Raw genomic sequence first — 26,921 nt, forward strand, 5'->3', positions numbered from 1 at the left:
AACGATGATATCAACGTCACATCAATGATTACTGATGGTTGGTAATCTCAGCACAGTGATTTAGATGTACTTTGTAAAGGCTGATACTAAAAGTAGCTCGAGTCCAGGAAACAATGCATCTTCACTGCATTAAAATAATGTAAAAAGGCACATTCCGGAGAGGCACACCGCATCATTTCACTGATGCAGTCCAGTCTCTATAAGTATTAAATAAAACAGATTTTACAACAATATATCACACAGATTTTGTCATTTTTTTGACATGGAATCACTGAAAACCTCCAGTGTTGTTAAGGGCCTGAGCAATGCAAAATGACTTCATACAGACTTTACAGACGGTCACACAGTTATTTTTCCTGCCATTTACAAAATCTAAGGGCACACAAAATGTCAGCCGTGGTATTAGATTACCAAAGCCCCGGAAAGAATTTCATGCATTAACCAAGGAATCTTTTTCTGACGCCGTTATAATTTCCTCTCATCTGCTTCCTCTCAGAGAAAGTATGAGAGGAAGTATGCAGACGTCTGCCTGGCCAGAGGTGAAACACAATGGGGACAGCATGCTGCTGCTGTAGTCTGCTCTCCTCTCTGTGTCGTGACACGATCTTTGCGTCATCTCACTCTTGTCCATCTTTCCAATGTCCTCCAACAGGTGCTCTGTTTTTTTTTTTTACTTTAAGACCATTGCCTCTTCTTAGGACTCAAGGCTCTGCTTTGCTCGTCTAACCAGTGACCCTTGTGTGTCTACCTTTATCCCTCCTGAGCCCAGTGGCAGTGAACTGGTTAAGCTCCTCCTCCTCCTCCTCCTCCTCCTCCTCCTCCCATTCAGCTCCACCTCCAGGATCTGGCTCTAGACCAGTGGAGCATGAGAACCAGGACAGCCTGGACATAAAGGGACGATTGTGGCAGCCCAGTGACATGGAAGCAAGTAGCTCTGATTAAACTAAAAGTCAGCTTCAGGCTTGCACAGCGAAACCCAGCCAATGGACAGAAGTGCAGACACTGAGTCAGTGAGCAGGAGTTGTTTCAGCTGAGCCAAATAAGGGCACTATGAGATGCACTCAAAGCCGATTACAATAAACCAATGAGGAAGCATTAGCCACCCCGGCTAATTATGCCTTTAACTGCGGGGAGAGCTCTTTTCATGCCTGGGCAGGGCTCTGCTGGTACGTCACATCCAAATTTATAAGGTGTCATCACACCATCTCCCATCTTTAATCAAGTGCTTGCCTCAGTGGAACATTTTGGGATGGTGGGTGTTTTGTAAACAGGTGTCTGATTTATTGGACAGTATGAGGGCACTGTATGCCAGCATGCAAAAAAACAAAACAAAAAACAACAAAGCATGGAACACAGTCCATATTTCCACAAAGCCTGGTGAAGCCTGCTGAAAATGAGTCTTTTCACCTTATTAAATCTTTACTTTACATGCAAACTGTGTTATTTAAGTCTCTTTTTGCAGGTGTGTCGATCCTCGGACTCGTCCAAAAGTTCAAGTTTGCAAGATACTGAATCCCTACAAGCACATCTGCTGTTCTTAAGCTGCCCCTGACCTTTGGCCTCAGAGCAGGCACAGTCTCTAAAGGAGTCAAGAATTCTAAAGATTTTATGCATAATGATATCATAAGATCTTTTCAGTGCTGTCACCTCTGTAGGCTGATATTTGGGAGTGTTTCTGTTTATTATGCAAACCACACACGAGGGTAAAGAGAAGAAGGTAAATGCTTCGGAAATACTTATGAATAACTTTGCCTGCTGTAAACATGAACACATTATAAGATAAAATGGCAACAAAATGTCAGCTGGAAAGGCCTACGTGTGAGGAAAAAAAAACTAAAATGTGATCTCTATACATTGCCTTTTCTTACAAGGTCTAAGTCTGCACAGTAGCACAAACAGCACACTGGTTCATTTGACTACTGCGAGACAGAAACAGCAGCAGCCTCCAGTTAAGAGTCCTTGAATGTAAAGGGAGGGCCAGCAGTGTTTATAAGATTGTCTCATCTGAGCTTGCAGGGCTAAGGTGCAGTGTGTTGCCTGAGGGAAAAAAAATGGAGGGCAGGATGTGGCTACTATTAGGCAGGTAATGGGATCCATCTGAGATGCATTAGAATCAGGCAAACAGAACCACACTTCAGTTCTCTTCAAATGACTGTCACAGTCACTTCAAATGCATACTGTAGGCGACCAAAATAAAAAAGAGAGAGGGATCTGGCTGTGGAGGAGCTCCTCTGAAGTTGTGCCAAGTTCGGGCATGTGCTCTTTCCTAATGGTGACGGCTGGGAGAGTGGCATTGAGACTGATGTGCATGAGAGCTGTCAGCCTCTCCCCATAACAAATGCCACCTCTCCCCCTGACAGAATGGAGACAGAAGTGAGGGACCGAGGTGGGAGGGAGGGGAGGTGTGGAGGTTACAGACAGAACCTGTGACCCAATTGTGGCCACACCAGCTGTTTCCCCTCCACTGCCTCCCAACCACCACCATCTCTGTAGACCACATCCTGCTAATTGGCCTACGCTGCCTTGCACACACACACACACACACACACACACACACACACACACACACACACACACACACACACACACACAGTGCTTACTAAATAATATCAGTGAAATAGCTTGTTCCCAGTGAGGATAAACATTTGCCGGTGCCTTAAGCTATAGCTGCGTGATGATTGATAAGTCCTTCAAAATGTACTTCCCACAAATACAGAGGACTAGCTGCCCTGTGACCATGATGGCTACATGCACATAGGCAGGCAGACAGACAGAAAGGCAGGATGATGACTGACAGACAGACTGACACACATACTGCCACCAAGATTCTATGGAGGGGAAACTGAATTAATTGGCTTTCCCTTCTGTGGATAAGTCCTCGGAGTTGTGTGTATGTGGAGATAATGGTAGGTTGCAGTGACAGGCAGGTTATTTAATAAATCCTGGGATGTGTAAGGCAGAAAGGAAGAACACACACAAGACAGAGAGAGAATACCTCTTTTTGCTCTGTATCTTGTCTGCCATAGCCCACAATATCTGCTCTGATTTCCTTTTTGCTGAAGACACTCAAACCTGCTCATAAACACACGCACGCACACACACACGCAACCACACACCCCTAATCATGCACCCACATAAATACACTTAATCGCTGACACACTCACGCATGGCAAGAGCAGTACTGCAGACACATCCAAGCATGCACAAGTAGGCTATAAAGGCACACACAGAAACATGCACAAGATCTTGCTCAATCAGTCTGATTTGTTTGTTTCCTCCTAAGCATTTGAGGATTCCTCAAGGAGGAAAAAACTTTGTATAATCAAGTCAATTATGTCATTCAATCAAGTCGAAAATCATTTCGAGCCCTTTCTCAGATCCATTGATTGCAAAGTCGTGCTGAATATTTGCTTGCCGTGTTCTATTGTGCAAATAAGCCATCTTTATTTGGAACGGCAGACCAGGCCATGGTGAGGTCTTCAATGCCACTTCCACAGAGAAAGAGCAAAACAGAGTCCTTCACCTTGCTCGTTTCCAGTCAAGAAAATAAGACTGGGCTTTACGGCGAAAAGCTGGTTGCATATTGTCTCTGCAAAAAAATAACAGTTTTTATTACTCTGTAACAGCTCTTTTGTCTCCTTCAGGACATGCTACATTATGTGCCCATGGAAAATCCATCCTCAGTGAAACTGTTTAAACTCAAGGTCAAGTGCTGATGTTACAGGGACTGTATCAACTGAAGGTGACCTTGACTGATGCGGAATATGACATGAGGGAAATGGATCTCCACTCAGTGTGGGGAAATTATCTGTGAAATGCTGCCACTGTATCAAAGCCTGTTTGTGTGTGCACGTGCCCGAGCATGTGCGCACACACTTGAGACTCGTGTTTGTGTGTGCGCGTGCGTGTGCGGTACGCATGTCCTTGTGTGATAGGTTGTGCATATATGCCTCACTCAGCTGGGGGTGCTGGTCATAAGAACAGCTTGCAGAAAGTGCTGCAGCAGACAGGAACAAGCAGCTGAATATGAGCCTCTGCTGGATGAACTGGATGTGTTTTTTTGTTCAGACCGCACTGGAATAGTCACAATATCAAAACCCTAACTGCGATTCCCTTCATGTTACAGCTATATTTGTTTCTGATGCCGTGCAACTGCAGATAAGAGAAACACATACTTGGCTTTTGTTTTTTGTTGAGGGGTTTTTGCTTGTTTGCTCTGTAAGCAAAATGCATGTTGTTGAACAGGCATGTTGGGCTGTGTGAAGCGACTGCCATATCTTCAGTTGTTTGCTTGTCACAATAGAGATTTATTTGTCTTACTGTCAGGACAGGAGCCACACTGGTGCCCTTGGCTTCTTTGAAAGCTCAGATTTCGGATTGCTGTAAAGATTGGAGTGTGTGTGTGTGTGTGTGTGTGTGTGTGTGTGTGTGTGTGTGTGTGTGTGTGTGTGTGTGTGTGTGGCTGTACGCTGAGCATGGTCTTTAATGAATCAAATGCTCAAATTAACACCTTTCATGTCATCTTAATGATGATAACTGCAGCATGCAATGGAATCTAATGAAACCTTAGTTTCACTGTGCAGGGTAATAACGAAAAAGTCTTACCTTCCCAAACTGTTCAAAATACTGCTTCACATCTTCCACTACTGTATTGGCTGACAAGCCACCCACAAATATTTTCTTTGTTCTTGTGACCATCTGGAAAGAAAAGGGCGAGAGGAGAAGATTAGTGATGAGGCTTCAAATGCAATGCACGACACCTTTAATGAGGCTTCAAACACACTGAGTGAGCAGCACCTGTGATGGGGAGGATAGAAAGGAGAGAGGACACATTGTTGCTAAACAGGAATAAACAGATTCACACAATTAGGTTTCAGAAACGCTTTACTTTAACTTTAGTATTATAGCAAGGTCACCAATGCTGATGGTTTTGGCAGGAAAAAAATACTCTTGGCTAAGAAAAGGCACACTGTGAATTTCCCTCACAACGACATTTCAAATTCAATCTCTAATCAAAACAGACTGTCACAGAATTAAAGACCTCCATTTCATCCATAAAAGTTTCTGTTTATCTTTGCAGAACTTAAAAAGAAACAACAGCAATAATTTATGGACTTTCAAAAAACAATTAATGAGTGCTGGAAGATGGAATCAGAGTGCATTAAAGCCTCATTTAGTTTCAAACAGCAAGAATATTAAGGATTATTACCCACAGCGTCAAATAGGGCACGAACATCTGCTGCAGAGAGTACATGCTAAATTTAGGAGGGCAATTTCTCAGGGAACTACAGTAACGATTCAACACCAGTGTCAGTGCAAAATCTGCGAGGGACCATGTCTTTTTCGCACACGATTAAAAATGAACACGAGAACTTGTGGACTTAACCTAAAGTCAGACCTCGGAAACATCTGGGCAGCATAGGTGTCAATTTTCCACCCTGGCACACGACACTAAACACTTGACTTGTACATAAGACTTGATTTGACATGAAGTAAACATTACTGAAAAGGTATTGTATCCCTTTTTAAGGTCACAGTTGAGATGCAAGGGAACATGACACAGACGCTCAAGCACTTTGTGTCTTCATGACACCTTGCTGTTATTACGGTTAGAGCTTTGGCCTGATCGGACTTTGCTGCGAGAGGCTACTTGAACGCTGTGGAGAGCCTGTTTCAGCCAACCTCTGGTAATAGACATACGAAGGTGACGGCACCGCAAATCATTTAGCATGTTTGATGTGGACATAAGGTGTCCAAGCTTGAGGCAATATCGATGCAGTGATCCACTGCTCTTTGTCTAGGTACTGAGAAACAGTAAGAGGCTGGATGGCTAAAGCTCTTAACCAGCACAATACAAGGTGAGGTTACTGTGATCCAGGAAATACGTTTCCCCATATATAATCCTTACTGTCTCCTGTGAAGTACAACATTTACGCTACAGATTGAGAATTTACTGATATGATGTGGCGTATAATGATTTTTGATGCATTGCTCTGTAATCTTACTGGCAAACAAAAAAGCAGAGCCGAAAAGGCAGCGGGGAAAGTCACAGCCCTGATCTCCCTCGGCTCGCCGGAATCAAACAAAAATAAACGATGGGGGCAGGATAAACATGCTCGAGAGATGCACGGCAAACCATCAAGAAGGTTGAAAGAGTCTACCTTGATCAAAATGCTGACCGAAACACTTTCGATTTATGAAAGAGGCTTAACACGGAGGGGGAAAAAAGCAACATTCAGCTCGAGCTGAAGTAACCATCTGTCAAGTGTTTTCCAGGTGCACAGTCTCACAGGCACACAGCCTGCACATATGCACACAGCCTCCCACACATGAGCCCTCTCTTATTACAGCTTTTTTGCTTCTGTAATTTCTCATGTTTTTCTTATTATATTGTTTTACCACAAAATTCAATTAAGCAATCTTTTGTAAAAAAAAAAGAAAAAGAAAAAACCTCATGAATAAAAAAAAAAATCATAATACATTTCAATGGTTTACATTTATTCTCCATTATACCTCCAATTTAAAAGTCAAAACGAGGAAAGAGCTCTGCGCACAGCATGTACTTCAGGGCTGGAGGCTCTGCCAACCGCAACAATAATGCTTGATCAGAAAAAAGTAACCACAAGGGTTTGTGGGAGAGACCATACACTCAAAAATCTGATCAAGGATGTTTTATTACACTGACGAGAGCAACACGTTTCACTCAGAGCTTCTTCAGGCTCATGAAAATGTGCAGCGGGCCAAAGGCTTCTAGTAAATATGCAACCACAGTTCATGTAGTAATTGCCAATACACTCGACCATCTCAGACAATCAATAGGTGCAAATGTCACTACAAACAACATACAAAAATACCACAGAGCCCAACACACTGGAAATAATTTAAAGGTGTTAAATATACATGTCAGGTTCAAGTCTTCCAAATGTTTTTGACACACTGATGTGGCTTTCAGGGGTGACGAGTTCAGGCCAACACTTGAGCCCAGAGTAAAATATGAAAGATGAAAAGGTACTTTTCAGCAACAAAGAGAGACAATTTCACAAGATATGGAGCTCAATTATAAAGAGTGGAGAGGCAGAATCACCCTGCATCAATTCATTTTAAGGACCCCTGTGTTTCCTCTTTATTTTGTCATATGTGACTTGCACATTGTTCATGTGCATGTTACCAAATGCTTACAAGACAGTGTGATGTTACATGTTATACGTGCTGATATACATGTTAACCTCAAGGAGTTAACATGCATTGTTACCATGGTAGTTTTTTGTGCTGCCCTGCGGGCGGTAAGGATCTAAGAGTCATCAAGTTGTCCCCATTTTTCCTTCATCCAATAGTTCTATTTCCTGCTGCGTAATGAGCCAATCCCTCACTGAAGCTTATGGCGATATTGTTGTTCTTTCTTTCTTACTTTGCCACGTCTGACCACTACTGGTGGACATCCAAAACGTCAGCTGGCCAGGTTAGGGTTACACACTGGCCACTACCCAGCAGCAGCAGCATCATCCTCAACCCCCTCCTCCTCCTCCTCCTCCTCCCCCTCCCCCTCCTCCTCCCAACATCATGCCTCAGGCCTCAGAGGTTATCAGCCTTGGATGCTGCCGCCGGCAACCCCAAGCCAGACAGCTGCTGATAAACTGGCTGTGCGAGTATTTATCAACATCACTCACTTTTATCATTGCCAATCTAGGTAAAAAAAATAAATAAATAAATAAACAAGTTCATCTCTGCTTGCCTCTCTACATCAGCTGTTTGTCGTGCTTCCCTTCTGGGCCACCCATTCCCCGCTCATTTTTCGGCCTTGTTCCATCAGGCTGCGACCAGTCAAGTTTCAGCCTTGTCTTTATACTCTGACATGTCCGCCCAATAGCTGATGGGATTGCTTGAGTCCTGGTACAACACAATTACTTTCTCTATTTTTCTCTCCATGGTGACAACAGGCATTAAGCCTGAAAGCTTTATATTGTGCCCCTGCATGCCGATGGCTGAACCATTTGGTGCTACCAGAGTGTGAGACAGTACTGTAGGAGAAGAAGCTTATTAATGATCTACTTTTTTTTCTGGATGTTTGATGCATTTTTACTGACACAAAACCCCGTAGCAGCTGTTTCCTGACTACTTTAAGACCTGCTGTTATTTTCTCTTATTTTTTTCTATGTAGTGCAATAACAACAAGCTGACTGGGTGAAATTACTTTGGAAGTGCATTTAATTTGACACAGATCATTTTACATTTTACCGAATGCATTTCCTTTTTAACCAAACCACACACTACACTACAATAACCACTAGGGAACAGAAAACTCCCTTCACTGCATTTACAGCAGCATTAGTCCTGATCATCTGGGTCCGGCTGGTGTAGTATTTTAAAAGTCTTCTTTCGACAACGTTTCCGTTCAAGCTGACAGATTTAAAAATGGACCACTCTTCAACCCAGTTTTTCCTTTAACCCAATTTTTCAAACATTCAGTTATTTTTGCACGTCCCTAAGAGACAGTAAGGAGAGTTATGAGTGTGCACGGCAGAGCGCGTGTGCTTACGCATGAGCGTGTTTCTAATTTCTTGAGTGCGTGAGGCTGTGCGTGCGAGGGGCTGCAACAATTACTGCCCTAGTGCATTACCATGGTAATAGAAGGCATGCCGCAGATACATACAGAGAGGCGGACAAAAATGTAAAAAGCTTCTAGTGCACTCTTATTGACACCTGTTAGCAGTTTTTAACAATGACAGACAGAACAAAATGACAGACCATATACCTCTCAAAATAGCATGACCTCATCTATGAGGTCAACAAGAAAAAGCTGAAGAAGCTATCCCGTCACGCCTGTCACTTACGCAGTGAACGCTAGCTCCAAACCTTTTTTAATATCTCCAGAAGTAATAATAATAATGGCTGCACTGATTCTTCTTTTGCAGTAATAGCTGTCTGGAATTGTCTTTAATAAAAGCAGAAGTCAAACTGACAACATCCATATTTTTAAGAGCTTAAACTCTGCATTTGGATTGTAGCTTTAGTGCGTCAGAGCCTGATAGTAAAGTGAACATTCAAGGCCAAAAATAGCTGTTCCTTCAACTTGAAATCACTAGCAAACGCTGTTACATAGTCCACACTGTAGGGCTGGCGGTGGTGCTGTAACAATGTGTAAAGAGCGTCAGTTATTGTCAGTCCACATGAATTCAGGTCATGTAAACACCATCCAGAGAGTGCTTAAAACGGACTACTTTGCCCATACACCTCAACAACAATTTCCTACTGCTAGCCTGCAGCATACACTCAGAGTGAGACGCTCGCAGCACACATCACAGCGAGTAGACAGGAATGATGTGGAGGCTAGCATAGTGGGAGCACAATCCTGACACCTAGTAAATCCCTGAGCTATTCAAATTATTCATATCCATCACAAAAAAGTCATACATGCATGTTGCATAGAACCCCCTCTTTTCATGACTTGGACAAATGTAAGATTTACGCTCTCTGTTCTTCCACCCTGCAGTGTTTTGTGGTGTGGCAAAAGGACCTGAGAATGGCTTTATGTGTGCCTGAGTGGGACACCACAGCGCAGTCAATTGGACCTGACATGTCGCAGCCTCATTAAGGTGTTAAGTTTGAGCTGCCGTATGTGCAGTCTAATGCCTGATTCTGATGTTGAATATTCAGGATTTTTCCTTGATTGATTTCAGGGTGAAGCAATCTGCCTAATCATTTGGTATGGCCTGCAGGGGGGCCAAGTGTTTCCAAGTGGAACACCAGACCCACATGAGTCAACCAGACTGCTGCAAAGCATTGGTAACAGCCAAGCCGTGACAAAGATTTGACCTTGACTGTAATGTAAACGACCAGGACACAAGAGTCTTTCCATCCGTAAACTTCAAGTTTCCAAGTAACTTTAGGGGTGACATTTTTGGCAAAGCTACACACTGACAGTTTGGCTACTTTCATGCACCTCTCTGACTCACAAAGGACCAAAAAGAACTTGGGACATATCTTTTTAGGCCATGCCAGGCAGGTAATTATCAAAGCCACTTAAGACCAGGCGGTTTCACTTTGATGACTCTGATCTATTGTCTCATTTGTGTGTGTGTGTGTGTGTGTGATTGTGTGTGTGTAGGTGTGTGCTGTCTTCCCCCTTTCCTCACTAAGTGTAAACAATGCACCTCATTGCAAATCCTTTATAATATTGTGCTCCTGGTTTAAGTATGTGCTATAAAAGCAGGGGCAGCCGTGAGTGCTGAGGAAGTTGAAAAAGATAAGCCCATAGCTAATATTGCAGCACACAATATTATTATTATTTGAGGAAATTTTAGTACTTCTACCTGTGGCAGCAAACACAATTCAAAGAGCCTCTGTGTTGCGCCTACAAAAAGCTATTAGTGTTTTGAACATGCGTGCAGAACTGAGACTGCAAAGACAAAGCGTGAATGTTATTAACTCCCCAAGTAGGATATGAGAGGAAATGAATATAGTCTGAAACAATATAAAAAATAGAGAAGCAGGCACAAGGTAAGAAAAAAAAAGTGTAACATTTATGCAAATCTGGAAATTTTACACAGACACTCTGATGCTCCAAGTACGTTGTCTTTTAAATTCCGACCAGAAAGCCATGGCGGTGATAGACGGAGACATTTAATGGTTTTAGTGGAAGGTTGTGAGCTGAAAACTGACAAAAACGTTCATTCTTCGATTACAGATCACCGTCTTCACCTTTCTCCCTGCTGTGGCTTTCTAACATGAAACTTGCACATCCTTCAGCTCTTCAGTCAGGATTCAATTTTAAATGAAAGCTTTTTTTTTCCACGCATTAAAATTGTCATTATTAAATTCAAAGAAATCCCAAAACATTCATCTAATAAATGAATTACTGCTTCCAAATATTTTAACATTTAGAGGGATATTTACTAAGCCTGTTGCAAATTACTGTCAGGGGAGCAAAATTTAGCATCTTCTTAATTATTAAATTTAGCAGGGTATTTACTAAGACTGCAGATGTCAGTGAGCCCAGCCTCAGTTCATCTGATTTGCATAAAGTTCAGCAAAGCAACACTTGATGCCAGGCTGTTTTGACGCCCGTTGCGCATGTCTGGACAGCAGTGGAGCACAAACCTAAAGGTTTCTGCAGCTGAACTTGGGATACTGCTTTAAGAGGAGACAACCTTGGAACTGTGTATGTGTAGTGTGTGTGTGCTCATCCCACAACAAGAAGGCTAGCTGTGAGGATATATTAGTTAAACAACCCAAAAGTCATCACCTCAACAAAAAGATCAGTAATGGAATGATCTGATGATGAAAAATCAATGTGGGAGATTTACGGTTTAACTTTTGTGCTCTTAAAAATGTACTACTTACTCAGTGCTTCAATCATAAGGCACTGGCCTGGATGCTGTGAGCCATTAAAAGTCAGTAAAACACGTTCAAGCAGGGGACCACAGAGGGAAACAGACAGGTAAGGCTGCCTGAAAAATGACAGGTTGTTGCACTGCTGCTCTTTCTTGTGCTGTGGTGATGAATGTGGGAGCTGCAGGAAAGCAACTTCATAATACATCTTTTAATTTCAAGTTTTCTCTCTCTGTCCATCGCTCTCACGTCACTGTCTTGACCTGGCGTTCGCCTCTCTTCTCCTTGTGTGTTCATTGAAACAGTGCTGCAGATCTTCCACCTGCCTTTCCCAGAGAGAAAAGTTTCCTTTCACGCAGTGGTCAGTCAGCGGTCAAAAGTCAGACACAGTGGCTATTTGTATGAATTTCCATTCTGTACTCCTAGAAATTGTAACTCTGAACAGGAACGCCTTAAAATGCCTTTTGCATGACAGAAAACACAACATTTCCCCAGGAAATCTGTAGTACTTTGGTAACTAAGGACACAATTTGAAATAACTACATGACTAACTTTCATGTGACTATAAAAAAGCTTGAAATCCTTTGTAAATATTAGCTCATATTAGCATCCAGACAGTCGAAATTGCAAAGTTGCAGGTAAAAGCTTGGATCTCTTGACCTTTGGCCAGATGTTTTCACGACTAAAAGCTCAGACGCTATTTTTGTCTTCTACAGGACACCGTATGTATTTACATATTGCATTATAGAAAATATATACAAAAAGCATATAAATAAGAGCCTTGCATCAGTAAAGCTTACACTTCTACCACGCTGCCACGGCTCTTACCTCAGTTCTTTATGTTCTCAGAGCTTCCAAACCTTTTGGTTCGGTCCTATTCCTGATCAAATGACTGTTCCTTACTCCAAATTTGTTGTTAGTGGATCCCTCAGTCACCACCCTCCCTTCTCCAACACACACACACACACACACACACACACACACACACACACACACACACACACACACACACACACACACACACACACACACACACACACACACACACACACACACACACACACACACACACACACACACACACACACACACCATATGCACACCATTCTCCAAGCCAGTTCTCAGGCAGGTCGCTGAGATCACACATCCAGCTATGATTACAAGGTGTAAGCCTTTATCATGGCCCCCACCTCTCACACATACAGGCTCACAAACAGCTGTAAACACAGAGCCGTAGACAGGGAGGAAGCAGACAGGGGATTTCGATGTCATTTCTCATACCTAAAAATAATGGGACAGATAGAAAAAAGCCATCGTACTTTGTTGTATAAGCCACAATTGTTATCGTTCTAGCAAGGGGATATAATTACTGGCATTCAGATCCCGTCTGTGGCCTCGTTCATAAGCAACCAGAAAGCACCAGAGAGCATCTGTCAATGCAATGTAGTATGATCAAAGGCCTAGACGTTGTGCAGGCACGATGCGCACACACTCATGCACACACACACACACTTTCAGGGAAAACATGGCCAGTCCAGGTAAACACTGCCTCTGCTCATTTGCATCACTAGGGCTGACTCACAAAGAGAGAACACAGCCAATAAACAACAAACAACGGCACAATCACTTTTGCTTTGGAGGACGTTCGGCACAGGATAGAAAACAGAAGGAGAGCGCAAGGTGGTAAAGCAGGATTAGATCATCAGTGAGAGAAAGAGAGAGAGCCGAGCGATTAGCAGCAGTGGCGTCTTTGTCCGGCTGCAAGTTCAGGGCAAGGGGCACTGCCTGGTCCACGTCCACTCCCCTACATGCCCTTTTAAAAAGTGGCCCAATCTCAGCTCTCGCGTGCATAAATAGATCTGTAACTGCTTGTTACAATACAATTAGGGCAAAGGAGATGAGGGAAGGAAAGATGCTTAGTGCAAATGGAGAGTGACAGGCCCAAGCGCCCAGACCCAGGATTACAGTGGCCATTTGCACACAGACAAAAAATGAGCGCGATAAGAGAGAGACAAAGAGGGAGACAGAGACAGAGAGGGAGACAGGAAGAAGGAGTTGGGGGGTGGGGAAGGGCTGTCAAGCACAGGGCAGAAGCTAATGACAACCCTGGCTTCAACTTGCACAGACGTCTTTGAAGCCCAGCTCTGATCAGAGCTGTGATTGCCACCGCTGCAGGGCCACCACTCCTATATTAACCTACACTAACAGCTATTCAGTGAAAGTCACAGGCCCTTTCAAAACCCAACTTCTGCTGGAGCCGGCCATCTGTGGAATGGCCCTGTGAGACCAAGACGTGAGTATGGGCCACACGTGTAACGGACACTGTTTGCATATGGTCTTGCTATAACAGTGACAGTCAGGCTGAACACGGGGCCGGTTAGAGCTGATTAGCTGCACTTCCCTCCTCAACCCACTACAGTTATGAAGATTGATAGAAGCAGCTTAGAGCTGATTATAGGGCCCTGGAGATGCATGGGCCCATACCCAAACAGCACATTCACACTGCATTTGCAATGAGCACAGCATGCGATCGCTAGGCACAGGCCAGGCATTAAGCAAACGTTACAGCAATAAGAGGCAAATAAGAGAAATGGACAATGCCAGAAGTGCTCTTAAGAGCTTTTTGGAAATATGAATGTTATGCTAATTAGATGCTTTCTTGTGGCTAAATGCGGGACGTTGGAGCAAGCACGTTATGAACATTTAACAAATTTCCTAGACAATATATTGTGAACATGACTGGATATCTAAAACTCACTCCAGGGTTATGAGACACAGCATGCCTTCATGGGGCTGAGGAGGTCTATTTAGCAAGCAGAACGCTGAAATGAATCTGATTTTTGACATGAGCCAGTCGTGCTTTGAAATACAAAACAAAAATTGCAAAAATACTCAATAATAGAAATGTCTGGGCCTCGCTTATGTCTCACAAAAGTACATTTAGGGAGTTCTTGTTGGAAATATTGCAGTTTAATAAAAATCAAAATTCTATTTTTTCCCTTTTGTTGTGAACATCGCAGTTCAATAGTTTCACAAACAAAATGGTTGGTTTGTCTTTACTTGAAGGCACCGTGTTGAGTTTTTGACCACTAGTACTGCTACGAAGAAACACCTTTAGTGGGTAAACATTTCACTGATGTTGTGCTTGAGCACGAGGACGCACGCGCACACATGCAAATGATGCAACAAACAGTCCTGCTGTCAATTTCACTCCTTTCTGCTGATCGACAGCTGGTGGCAATAAGGTGCAAAGAAGTGGAGCAAAGTGCCCACAAAGGCAGAAACCAAGAAGAAGAGGACTGCTAGCTGCTGTAATTCAGGAATGCAAATATCTATATTATCTTTATCTTTTTCCCTTTCAGTTCCAACTAATTTTTAAATCATAAAACCTTCACTCACATGGTCTGAACATGGGGAAAGGATGTGGACCGTGCTGAACTAATCCTCTTGACCTTTTAAACCCTCAGCAGAGGGCTGAGCAGTTCTCGAACAACGGTTGACTCACTGACATAGTTTGACCCGCCCCTCAATCCAGCAGGGCCCATAGAGGAGAGTCAGGACCCTGCAGTCACTTTAAACAGCTACGTTTGGGACCGGGCTCTGATCTTTAGTGTCTCCTGGTCTACTTTGGGTCTTTGCTGCCCTCTCCCTGTCTCTGAACTTGCACCGGGTTCAGGGTCCTCCAGCTTTGTTGTGTCTTTGTCTGTCTATATCAAGTTGAGTCATCTAATTTGTATAGACCTGTGAGTCACAGTGAGTCAGTGGTCTTTACAGACCTGTCCAAGCTTTCCAAGAAGACAAGCAGAAACTATTAGGGAAAAGAAACCTTAGCAGAGAACATGAACATTGAAAGAATCCAACAAATGGGTCCAGTGAAAGGAGGAAATGAAATAAGTCAGATGATCAGAGCTGCACATCATTTTCAGACCGAGGTGGAGGTGGAGGTGGAGGTGGAGGTGGAGGTGGAGGTGGAGGTGGAGGTGGGTGTAGGGCTGAGCTCAGTGGATGGGATAGCATGGAGGACATGTGGGCTGCTGGACAAAGTCAGGACAGGTAGACTCCCAGAATGCATTATCATCCATGTACAGTTTCTCCAAACCTTTGAGAAAATCCAATTCTAGTAATTTATGTAAATGCACGTTGGCCGAGTGTTTCAGAAAACTATCAGCAACATCAAACTTTCGCAATCAAAAGAACCAAATGTGAAAACCTCCAAATTGAACTATTATCATAATATGCCTCTGAACAACAGCGAGTACCATGAACATCACAAACAAAAGAGCCAGAGCCGCAGAAACATTTTCTCTGCTGTAAACAGTCTCTCCTGCTGCAGCTTTGACTGACAGCCTTTTCAATAAGTTGATGTTCTCTTGCATGACCCTTGACACGGACACCAAATGTTAATTTTTGTAACAAGACCCCTGTCTTAGTACTGACAGTGAGCACTAGAGGGGAAAACAAATGGGATTTTATCTTCCAATTACAATAATGGCTTTTTATGACAGGCCCTCCAACTATGCACCTTACCTCCAACCTCTCTCTCTCTCTCTCTCTCTCTCTCTCTCTCTCTCTCTCTCTCTCTCTCTCTTACACACACACACACGCACGCACGCACGCACGCACACACACACACACACACACACACACACACACACACACACACACACACACACACACACACACACACACACACACACACGCTGCAGGAAAACAATGCAGCTAATCATCCTGGAGCCTTAATCTCTGGAAATGTGGTCATGTGAGTGATGTGATAAGAAAAGGAGAAGGAGATAAACGGGAGAAGGTAAGGTCAGACTAAAAGCAGGAGTATTCTGGTTTTTTCCACCTCTAAAACTCTAGTTTCTCCTAGAACGCAGCTGCAGGTAACACTGACATGCGCTCACTTTGTTGTCCGGCTCAATTTCCCTCTCTAATCCCCTCAATATGATGAATCTATATATTTTGGAGCATTATACAAATGGAACAAACATTAAAAAAATTGAGATCATAATTTCTTTTTAATTGAAATTTCGTTTGAATTAACAAAAAACTTTTTTAATTTATGTTGCTGATTTATTTCCCAGAAGATCCTATAAAAAAAACACACAAAAAAAACCCCTGTAAAAATGGAAATAATCAAATTTTCAAATTTCAGATGGTACTCAACAAAAAATAAACTAAATGTATCTTAAAATAGTTCTATTTTATCAAAATCATTTTATTCTACGTTTCTTTTAAAATTCAGCCAAAACTACACACAATAACACTTGTGAGCACATGGAAAAAAATGTTTGAGTGATTTTTTTTTTTTTGGAAAATAAATAAATAAAGACAAATTGTTTTGGTTTTTTCCCCTCCTTTTTTATGGTTTTATGGCATTAGCTGTGCCCTACTTCTAGCCATGACTGTGCTGTTTCCAAAGAGGTTCCAGGCTCACACACCGCAGTGAAAAACAAGGCCACAGCCACTAGAAACGTGACAGGCGTAAAACAAACCTAGAAACTGTTCAGGGTCTAGAGAGTTAACACAAACTGTACTTATAGGTCTGTCTGTCAGATGTTACTCTCATTGTTGTGAGTACGTGCACGCTGCATATTCATAGGCTGTGACCACTGTAATAAAAACATAAGTCACTTCAGCAGGTGATGGCTTTGGTACAGTCCGACAGCTTTCTTTCAACGTACAGCTCGGAAGGCGACGCGGTGGTGCGTGGCTGGTTACTGTACACGGAGCAGATCATTAGAGAAATGAGAGCGCCAACAATGACATCCAGAGGACATATTAATGAAGTGGAACCCACAGCTCGACAAATCTTGACATTGTGAACTTTTCTCTCCGGTGTCGTAGGATTGTGTCAGGACCGCCTGCTTTCACCTGCTTCACTCTCAAATCGAACAGCTTCGGTTTCGGGCTGCTGCTCAGACAAAACACGCGACTTGAACATGTCACCTTGGGCTCTGGGAAAGCGTGAGAGGCATTTTTCACAACTGTCTATCATTTTAGAGACCAGAAGATTAATCGATTAATGGCGAAAAAAATCAGTGGCTGATTAATCAATTATGAAAATAATGGTTAGTTGCAGCCCTAATTAATTATGTAATCATGTAAATGATTTACACAGACTTTTACTCACACTGGCAGGAGCAGCATTGTTGGCTAAATATAAACACGGCCACATATGACTAACTGAATGCAACCTTGTTAATCATTTATAAGTAAAACAAACTCCAGGCGACTGCCAAGATGATGGAAGCGCAATTCATTGTACTACAAAGTTAATTATGCGGATCATTGTGTTCCAAAAATAAACTTTTAGTGTGCATCATTATGCATGGCTACCAAGGTCATCAGGCATTCAGTGTCTCCAGCAACATGCCGTTAGCGCCATCTTTGGTGTTACACATGTACACCATGTTTGATGCTCACCTCAAGGACAAGAATGTCTGTTTTCAAGATGGAGGGCGCCAGTCCAGACTCTCCTCCCCGTCAAAAAGTCAGTGCACCACAGAGCGGTCTGCTCTTTGTGTCACAGGCAACACAGCGAGCTGCTGACGCCGAGGTGACTTTAATCTGCTGCGTTTAATAGGCAATCACAGTTGGTCGTTTCTGCTTATTATTTCACTTTTATTTCACTCTATCGGCCACTGGGGCTATCTGTTTGTATTCCCATGTGAACTGAATCAGACACAGTTATTTCAAACTGCTTTTATTTTAATTTATTATTTATAAGGGACATTTAAAAACCTAGAAAAGTCCACTTCCTGTTTTGCAAATATTTTCCAAATATTTACACAGCTCATATTTGATTTATCTTTGACACTGAGAACCATGAACTGCAGTCAGTGGACATGAACACAGACACAGACACACAGCGCCTGGCACAGTAAATTGACATAATTAACTAATCTTGATAAAATTTAAAGCATATCGTGTTAATCTGCTCAAGTACTGGCTACTTCTGTTACTGAAGAAGTAGACAATAAATGAATCTTTCATCACAAACTAAAAACCATGATACCGCTCACACTGAACTCTGATCCATCTAAACATTATCAAATCATTAATTTTTACATTAAAACAAATGCATGTCCTTTATTTCCAGTCTGGCACTCTGGCTGCGACCTTAAACTAACTGTATCTCATTGCTGCGCTCTGTCAGTGTATTTGTGACAGTGTTTTTAGTCACCCGAGACAATGGTCGTGGTCCACTTAATTGATGTAATTAATGTTCATCATGGAGAGTGTTTGCTGAACAACTTCTAAACCCCGAGCCTCTCGGCTCCTCTCAGGAGGAGAATTGGGCGAGCATGAAGCACTTGAGTTTTTTGTCATGCTTCACAGGAACCTAGAAATGAGTGGAATAATTCTCGGCTCTTAAGCATGCTCAGAGGAGCTCAGCAGCAGGGCTCAACTAAGTCATTCTCCATGGCGTGGATCGCTCCCAGGCAATCCTGACCAGCTAGCGTCCAGTTACCTGGACACACATCCACCCGCCCCACAATACACAATCATTTAGTGGCAGGTGATGCATGGCGGAGCGAGCACAAAGATCCTGACTAGATGTCATGTAAAGGGGACTGTTTACACTGTGTCTCACTGTGGCTGTCTGTGTGTGGCAATGCTGCTGTGCCTTGTACTGTCCTTGATGGACCTAGGTAGTGCTGTCTGGAGGTGATTGGAGTAAAGCATGAGAGGAGGAGATATAGAAAAGGCAGGAGAAGGGAGTAAAATCTTACTTTGTGTGGTAGAGGATATTTTGCTCTCTCATCTCTGGAATTATATAAACTGCTTGTGGCTAGTGGAGGCCTCAGCTGCGGTGAAAATAGGCCCCAACTGCCTCACTCCCTAACAATCTACTCCACATCTCCAAATCTTCCATCTCTGCCCCTGAGCAGTGGCAGAAACAAACAAAATCCTCCTCCTCTCCACTCTTTGTCTGTATTTCATTTCCTCTGAGGAAGAGGGCTCTCTTAAAATATTCAGCCACTTTAAAGTGGCATGTCACACTGACCAGGCTATTTTCTTTGATGAGCTCTAGTCCTAATCCTTCAATGATACATCTTCTTCCAACTCCATCACTCCAGTGAGGTGCCCTACAGAATACTTATTGGTTAAGGAAGAATCTGTCGGGGGTAGGGTGGGGGTGGGGGGGAATTGCTGGGTTCCAAGCAGCTCTTACACATCAGGTGTATAAATGGAGCTGTATGACACTATGGTCAAATGGATTTCTGCACACTGTCCACACACACCCTTAACGTGCTGCTGGGCCACAATCTAAGCCCCCAGCCTTGGCTCAGCCCACCTTCCCTACCTACAGTGTAATTCACTCTTCAGCTAAAGCTGGGTAGTAGGTCTGACCCCCACAGCTCTGGCCGTCACTTACCGTTGACCTCCAGCAAGGTGCCAATGAAACATGTCCATTGAGTGGTGAGCAGAACTAACTGCCTCACCTGGCTCCCGCTGACAGCTCAGCATTTTAAAAAGCAGTAACGGATCAACATAGGTTCATAGCTGCACGGAGCAGGCCTGAGAAATGCGCTGCAGCAAATGCCGACGCTGAGAGGACGGGGACGGGGGGGGGTTAATATTGAAGCTTGAAAGATATTAAAACCAGACAAAATGCTGATTTACCGACAAATCCGTCGTGATGAAGAAAACACAGAGAGAATATCCAATAATAGCGCAAATATGGTGAGTGGAAAAGCTTTCAGCCTGATGTGCTCAGCCCTAATTCTTCTAAGATTCTGCAGAAGTGATATTTTAGAAAAACTATTAGTGAGAAATAATTAAGCTAGAACTCTCTCATGACCGTGCACACTACATATGTAGCGTAGCGCACTGTTTAATGAGGAAATTTTACAGCAAGTAATCGCAACAGTAACAGAGTCTGAGCGAGTTTTGCTCAACGCGAACTCTCACCAGTCCAATGATCCTTGAGCCGATCTATTTGTTCTGGCAAGCATATTAGCTAACAATTGTCTCCTTAGACGTCCAGCAGGCACAGAGCAACATTGACATGCCTTTGGCCTCATTTTTCTGGCCATCTCAATTAAATCCAATATTTTTGGATACTGGATACATCAGTCAGGCATCATCCACCACTGGATTTACCACTGAGGCACTGGTTAGGCATCATTTACAGTTCTACATTATAACATTCTGGACTATATTATGTTGTTTTTCTTGTGCAGAACATACTGCTGACACTTTAAACCTGTCCATTATCATCACTGTGCCTCCTATTTGAACAATGTACAATCACCACTGCGGTTATTGGCTATATCTTCTCTTCACTTCAATGTTCACCAGGTTTAGATACGGGGAACGGCATCTCTATTCTATTTATTACAGTATTTCTATTCTATTTTATTTATAGCCTTTTTTCTTTTTTACTGTATCTTTTCATTCTTGTTCTTATTTGTGTAGCAGCAACTTGGGCCTGAGGGGAACTACATTTCCTTCAGCTGTGTACTATGTGTATGGATGAATGACAATAAACAAACTTGGACCTTGGATCATCCAACTACTAAAAAATGTATTCATTTGAAAAATACTGCTTTTCTGTGCACAAATAAAAAAAAAATGTTTCCACTGATATTTGTGAAAAAAAAGCGAAGGGAAGATTATATTCAGATTGTATGAAAAATATCTTTCACAAACACGATACACAAAAAACATACATGGACTTTCTTGAGTCATTCTTAGAAAATAAGGAGGCTGCATGTAAGAATACTCGAAAAATAGGAACAAAATGCGCATAATAGTTGTTAGAAGAAAGATTGTCTCCTCTGAGCGTTCCAGTCATTAAAATTATAGCAGCCACAGTGCATTTTTTCTACAGACAGCTGAGATCCAGTAATATTTAAACAAGTGAGGAAAAAGCCCCAATTTCACAGGGTCATAAAAGCATATTAGAGCTTTAGCACAGCATCGCTCTGATCTTTCAGTCTTCCTACCTTTACTTCTCCAATTCAGTGAGAAAAATTGGCCTTTTTGTCCTGCAAATATTTTGACCTTTATAAAAATGGAGCCAGTGCAACTGCAGTACCTCCAAATGTTCAACTATTCTTATTTCTGAACACACCGTTTCTTTGTCATCTCTCTCTCCCTGCCTGTGCTCTCTCAGCTGTGCGGCGCAACGTCATTTACATAAACGCACGTGATTGAACAAAACAAGGCAACTGGAGGGCCCAGGCAGACTAATAACAGTCCGTTCTGCATCTGACAGCTCGCTCTCCGTCAGGCCAACCTCTGGCTGTAGTCTAGTGTCTGACTCGGCTTGTACCCACAAAACAGGAACACCAACGTTAACAATTCAGAGCGTGAGAAATAGGAGGCGCGAGGAGAGTGTGTCCGATTAGAGTCCATTGCATGAGTCTCGCGCTCACTGCGGGAGATTTGGCCTTGGGCCATGTTCCAGATTTGGGGGAGTTCCAGGTGTATCCAGTTTATCAATCCTGCTTCATGAGTCGGGCCCCCGCTCTTCCCTCACAGCAAGCAAAACAAATTCAAGTACGACCACAGTTAACGGATACCCGGGACAAGCAGCACTGCTCACGAGCTAAAAATGGAAACAGGCTGGTAAATTGTAATAGGTTAGCTGTCCAGCAGGTCATGAGAATGGACAGGACTATTCACACTCAGTGCAGTTCAAAGGAACGTCTGTGTGTTTTTAAGCTAAGTAAAAAACACCAACCTGAGCTTGTGAGCGTTCCTGCTGAAAAATACAAAGAGTACTGCCAAAGAGAAAACACTGGTTATCATACGTCTCTTTCAAAGCTTCAACCTGGCTCATTTATAGTATTTCATTTCCAAGGGGGTCTATTTAATGAATTTAATTTCCTTGTGCATAAGAAATGTGATAATAAATGTGAACTTCATTACAGATTATTACATTTCTGTCAGGTAACAGTGGCAGGAGATGTATGCTATTTTTAACCCATTCATTTCGAAACTAAAAATGTTGTACTTACCACTAATAACGGATTATCAACAAATCATAATGTCCATACATATGTGCATTTTTTTCTTTATGTTCTTCCTGTATTTGTTTTATGTAATTTCATTCATATGTATTTTTCTCTATGAGAATCTCTATGAGCAGGTCCCTTTTTTCTGTATCTTGTGCACACACATGCAGACGTACATGCACACCGCTGACGGGGTACATGCTCCTGCCAGTTCCCTCAAATGGTGTCACGGTATTCCACTGATCAACAGGTGGCAGTAACACGCCAACATACTGTGCACTGCGCCAGCAAGGCAGGGGCGAAGAAGAAGACTGCAAGCCAGTTCACATGGACGGGAACAATACTGGCTTTAAAATACTACCAAAATAAAAAACTGGCACTTGGAATTTTGACGAGTCCACAGCTGTTTGAAGGCTCTGGAGCGTGTGCATTGTGACGTTTACAACAATCATATTTTTCTGATCCTCAGACACACAAACAGCGACTCCAAGCTAATGTAAAACTGGACTCAAATTAAACTTTACAATGATTCTTCAGTGCACACCATCTGTTGTTCTTTAATTAAATTAGATAGTAGACCTGAAGCTAACAGTAATCGTCAATCGCTTTGCCCTGAGCTCAGGTTAGCCCGAGGCTAACATTTATGTGCATGAGAAGAGGTCAAAATAACATGCCGTTTATTCTAATGCCAGGGCTAGGTTTTGCCCTGGGCTTTAATATGTGTAATGTGAAAATGGCTTAAGATGGTGAATGTAATGCAAAGCAGTGAGTTAATCATGTCAACAGCATGTCTCAGAGTCATAACATACTCTCAAACCTACCTTACAAGTGGCTCATGTTACACCTCTGCCATTTCTATTCACAGTGCAGAGTCTTGAGATTGGTACATAATAATTAGAGGAGAGTCAAAAGCTTTCTAAATTCAAGGTAGCATATGTGAAAGATCTGGTAAGCTTCCAATATACCCCCCTTGTCGCAGGGCATGTGCCAGCTCATCATGCACTAATACAACACATCATGCCTGTGTATGATACAAACACACACACACACATACAAACAGTCTCACACAACAGTCATTTCTTGTCTGTCTGCGCAGTAGCCAACCGTAGGCAGCACAGAGCTGCAGAAAACAGGCTTAGACACACAGTTCTACATGAAAACCCTTCTTTTCCATGAGCTGATCCTTCTTTGTTCTGCATAAATGCCAATTACATAATTCTCTCTGGCATGCAAATCAGATTAGATGAGGCCATGGCAGATCACCTATACTGCTCGGTCTAGTACTGCTTCCAAATCCACAAGAAAAGCACATATCGGGACACCACATTTATATGCATTTAACAATTTAATCAGCTTCTAATTCAAGACGCAATAGACTAAACACAATTTTTAATGCAGAAATTCATAGTTACATCATTATCAATTTTCACGAAGTAGGCACACCTTTTGGGTTCATGGTGTTGTGTTTAATACAGAAGGACATATTTAGTGTACACACGCCGGTATTTGATTAGAGAAAAAGCAATTTGAAATTGTGGTGAAATATCAAGGGTATTATCAAATGTTAGAGATGTCCAAGAGTATACATGACACACTGTATCAGGGGGATATTTGTATGCTGAGAATAGACACTGACATTCAGCTTGTGGGCATTGATACCCAGAATCACGCTGGGAAAGGGAACCAATGGAAATTAGCAAATCGAAGGAAAGTGACACTTTGCTGTTGGCTGTTGGAAGTCATCAGGAAAATGTAGCAGCGGTGCACAGCGCAGTCAAGAAAAGCACAAAAGGGCTCGCACTATGCTTTTCTGCATGCGTGTGTGTGCAAGGGCGCATGTGTGTACTACCCTGCGTGCGCATGGGTGTTTGCCTGTGTTTGTTTCAGCCCAGGGAACTAAAGAGCAGAACAAACCAGAAGTTGCCTGACAGCACAAGACCCTACCCAATGTGAACTCTGAGGACGGGGGGGGGGGGGACAGCTGGTGGAGGAGAGAGAAAAAAGAGAGAGAGAGACCGAAATGGAAAGCGGGAAAAAGGATGTTGTGACTGCAATGCATTACTCATGATTTTGGGAAGAGGTTGCATCAGAAATCTCTACTATAGGACACAGAACACACTACAAATGCATTTACTCATCTATGGAGGCATATGCTGCATGTAAAGGACAACGTGACTCACAACGTGAGTGGACATAAAAGCAAAGAAAGCGAAGACGGCACCTACTCAGGACAGATGCCTATGAAAGGCGATCTGAGAAAATGAACCGCTGAAGAACATCAAGCAAGGCAACGCAAAATAATGCCACGCCACAGACGGCCTATCAGAATCCAGAGCAGTGAGAATGTTTCTTCTTCTGAAAGCAGAATATGTTGATATGTTTCTTTTTTTTTTACATATTACAGCACACAGTGGTTAGACTGCAGGCACATTACTGTGACTCTGAGTATCCAAGCATACATGCTAGAAGTGCACAGGCCAGGCAGCAATATATGTATGTTACAGTTTGCATTAATAGATGCAATCCCAGTGCCACATTCCTCCAGGCTCCCTTTTGTTAATGGTATTATGAAGCCCACAAAACCAGTGACATTAACTTGATATTCAGCTTCCATCTTAGCACATAAGAAAGCTAAAAATATGTAGTGAAAAGCAATGACTGTGTATAGCCAGAATTTTCTTTCTTCGTGTCATAGTCCATCATAATCTGCAATTTCTTCTGTTTAAACCAAAAAACACCATTTGCATAGAAAAGTTACATCCTTTAGACAACAACATTTTGCATTTGGAACATATGAGCATGAATGTGAATCCTCAAATCAGGTCTGAAAAAACTCAATTTCATCTTGTGCATCCAGGCGCGCATAGTTCGATATTGACAATTCCTGCCAGTCGTGAGCACATCTGGATTGTGCACATAAGGTAAACATCTTCAACACTGTAGCCAGCAGACATACAAAAAAAAAACAAAAAAAAAACAAAAAAAAAACACATTGCACAATAATAGGTTTGATGCCTCTGTCCCTTCTGTGCTAAACTATCAAACAGAGCAATGTGTCCCCGCTGCAGGTCTGGCCTCCGGGTCCTGGGGACGGATATAGACAGATACAGATCTATAACCTGCAGTATCAGGGCCTAATTGATGCGGGTCTAGCATGCAGAGAAAATCGACATGACAGGCATCAGCCACGTGTGACAAGCTTTATCGGTTCGTCTGGGTCTTCTGGCTAGGAGGAGTTAAAGTGATGTCAACACGCATGCGTCACGCACAGCTCATTTCTACTGTTTTTGTCATTTTCTTTGTTTAACAGTGTATGAAATTGTTGTGAAGCCTTTTCTGTTTGTGGAGCCTGAGGAAGGCGGAGCTTGTCGAAATGACAGTACAGATTGTGGTAGCAAATCCTCTGCTTGAATAGCAAAGCCCCAGCAGTGTGAATTGGAAATGCCTGTTTGGAATACCCCCACAGATCAGCGATGAAATGTGTTAAAAATTTGCGAGGAACATCTGAAACACAGATGTCTAGCGGATGTTTCCCATAACACTTCCTCCTCCTCTGACATGGTGAGCTGTCTCTCCCATTCATATGCTAATGCTCAATCAGGCTGTCCAATCCAGAAGCATTTCCAACCATTTTTTTTTTTCTTCCCAAGCAATCAATTTACCTTGGAGAGAGATAAAAGCTTAAAGAGTCACATAAGAGGTGAGCTGGAGCAAATGGTGATATGAACTGAAAAAAAGGAGGAAAAAAAAAACTACCAAGATGGGAAAGAGGCAGTTGGGGAATAGCTGGATAATGTAGGTATAAACACACAAGTCTGTGCCTAGGAAGGCTCGACTGAAGCTCATTCTCATCTAAGCTGAGTTTCCCCCACTGCAGGAGGGACTTCCAACACCTTCAGCTGCAATATAAATGTTAATAGAGTTCAGGGAAAGAAAACGAGGCGTAAACAAACAAATGTGGTATTCCATGCTTTGGGGCAGCAGGAGGGCCCTGCCATTGAGCAGTATGTCTGTGTGTGTTTGTATGTGTGTGAGTGTGTGTGTGTGTGTGTGTGTGTGTGTGTGTGTGTGTGTGTGTGTGTGTGTGTGTGTGTGTGTGTGTGTTTGCGTATGCATGTGCTACGGGTATGAAGAGAGAGGAGGGAATAAAGATGGGGCTTCTCATATACTCGGTATGAGCCAGGCTGTAGTGGACCTCCAGCGGTGGAGGCCCCCCGAAACCCTTCCTAAAAACTCCAGTGAGAGGCTGCCATAAGACAGCCAGATCATTTTCTACATCCCAAAAAAAAAGAAAAAAAAAGACAGCTCTGAGGTTGAGAGTCGCTCCAAATGGAAATCACTACTGCCACCAGAAACCACACACACACACACACACACACACACACACACACACACACACACACACACACACACACACACACACACACACACCGAGCATGCAAAAACAAAAGTGGGTCTCATTTTAAATTGAATGCTTTCTAAAATATCAAAGTATATCAAAGTTACAGTATTAATGCATTTCGCATACTTCTTGCCGCTGCGCTGCTAACTTCTGGAGGTTCAACAGTCATTTGCGGCACGCAGAAACAGGACAGTGGAAAAGAGAGAGAGATGAAGGGTAGG

The 26,921-nt window shown here is 42.8% G+C and overlaps 2 protein-coding genes across 11 annotated transcripts in view; both read right to left on the reverse strand.

Moving 5' to 3' along the window:
• Positions 1 to 26,921, reverse strand: part of msi2b (musashi RNA-binding protein 2b) — a 233,788-nt gene that overhangs the window by 152,459 nt on the left and 54,408 nt on the right. For all 10 annotated transcript variants that reach the window (XM_070982590.1, XM_070982585.1, XM_070982589.1 and 7 more), the window contains exon 6: positions 4,606 to 4,698. In XM_070982590.1, the coding sequence (XP_070838691.1) occupies positions 4,606 to 4,698 (93 nt within the window). The remainder of the gene's footprint in view (positions 1 to 4,605; positions 4,699 to 26,921) is intronic.
• LOC139344427 (uncharacterized) overlaps positions 1 to 26,921 on the reverse strand; it is a 243,085-nt gene that overhangs the window by 146,942 nt on the left and 69,222 nt on the right. The window lies entirely within an intron of this gene.

This window comes from Chaetodon trifascialis, chromosome 16, assembly GCF_039877785.1.
Source record: "Chaetodon trifascialis isolate fChaTrf1 chromosome 16, fChaTrf1.hap1, whole genome shotgun sequence".
Classification (NCBI taxonomy): Eukaryota; Metazoa; Chordata; class Actinopteri; order Chaetodontiformes; family Chaetodontidae; genus Chaetodon; species Chaetodon trifascialis.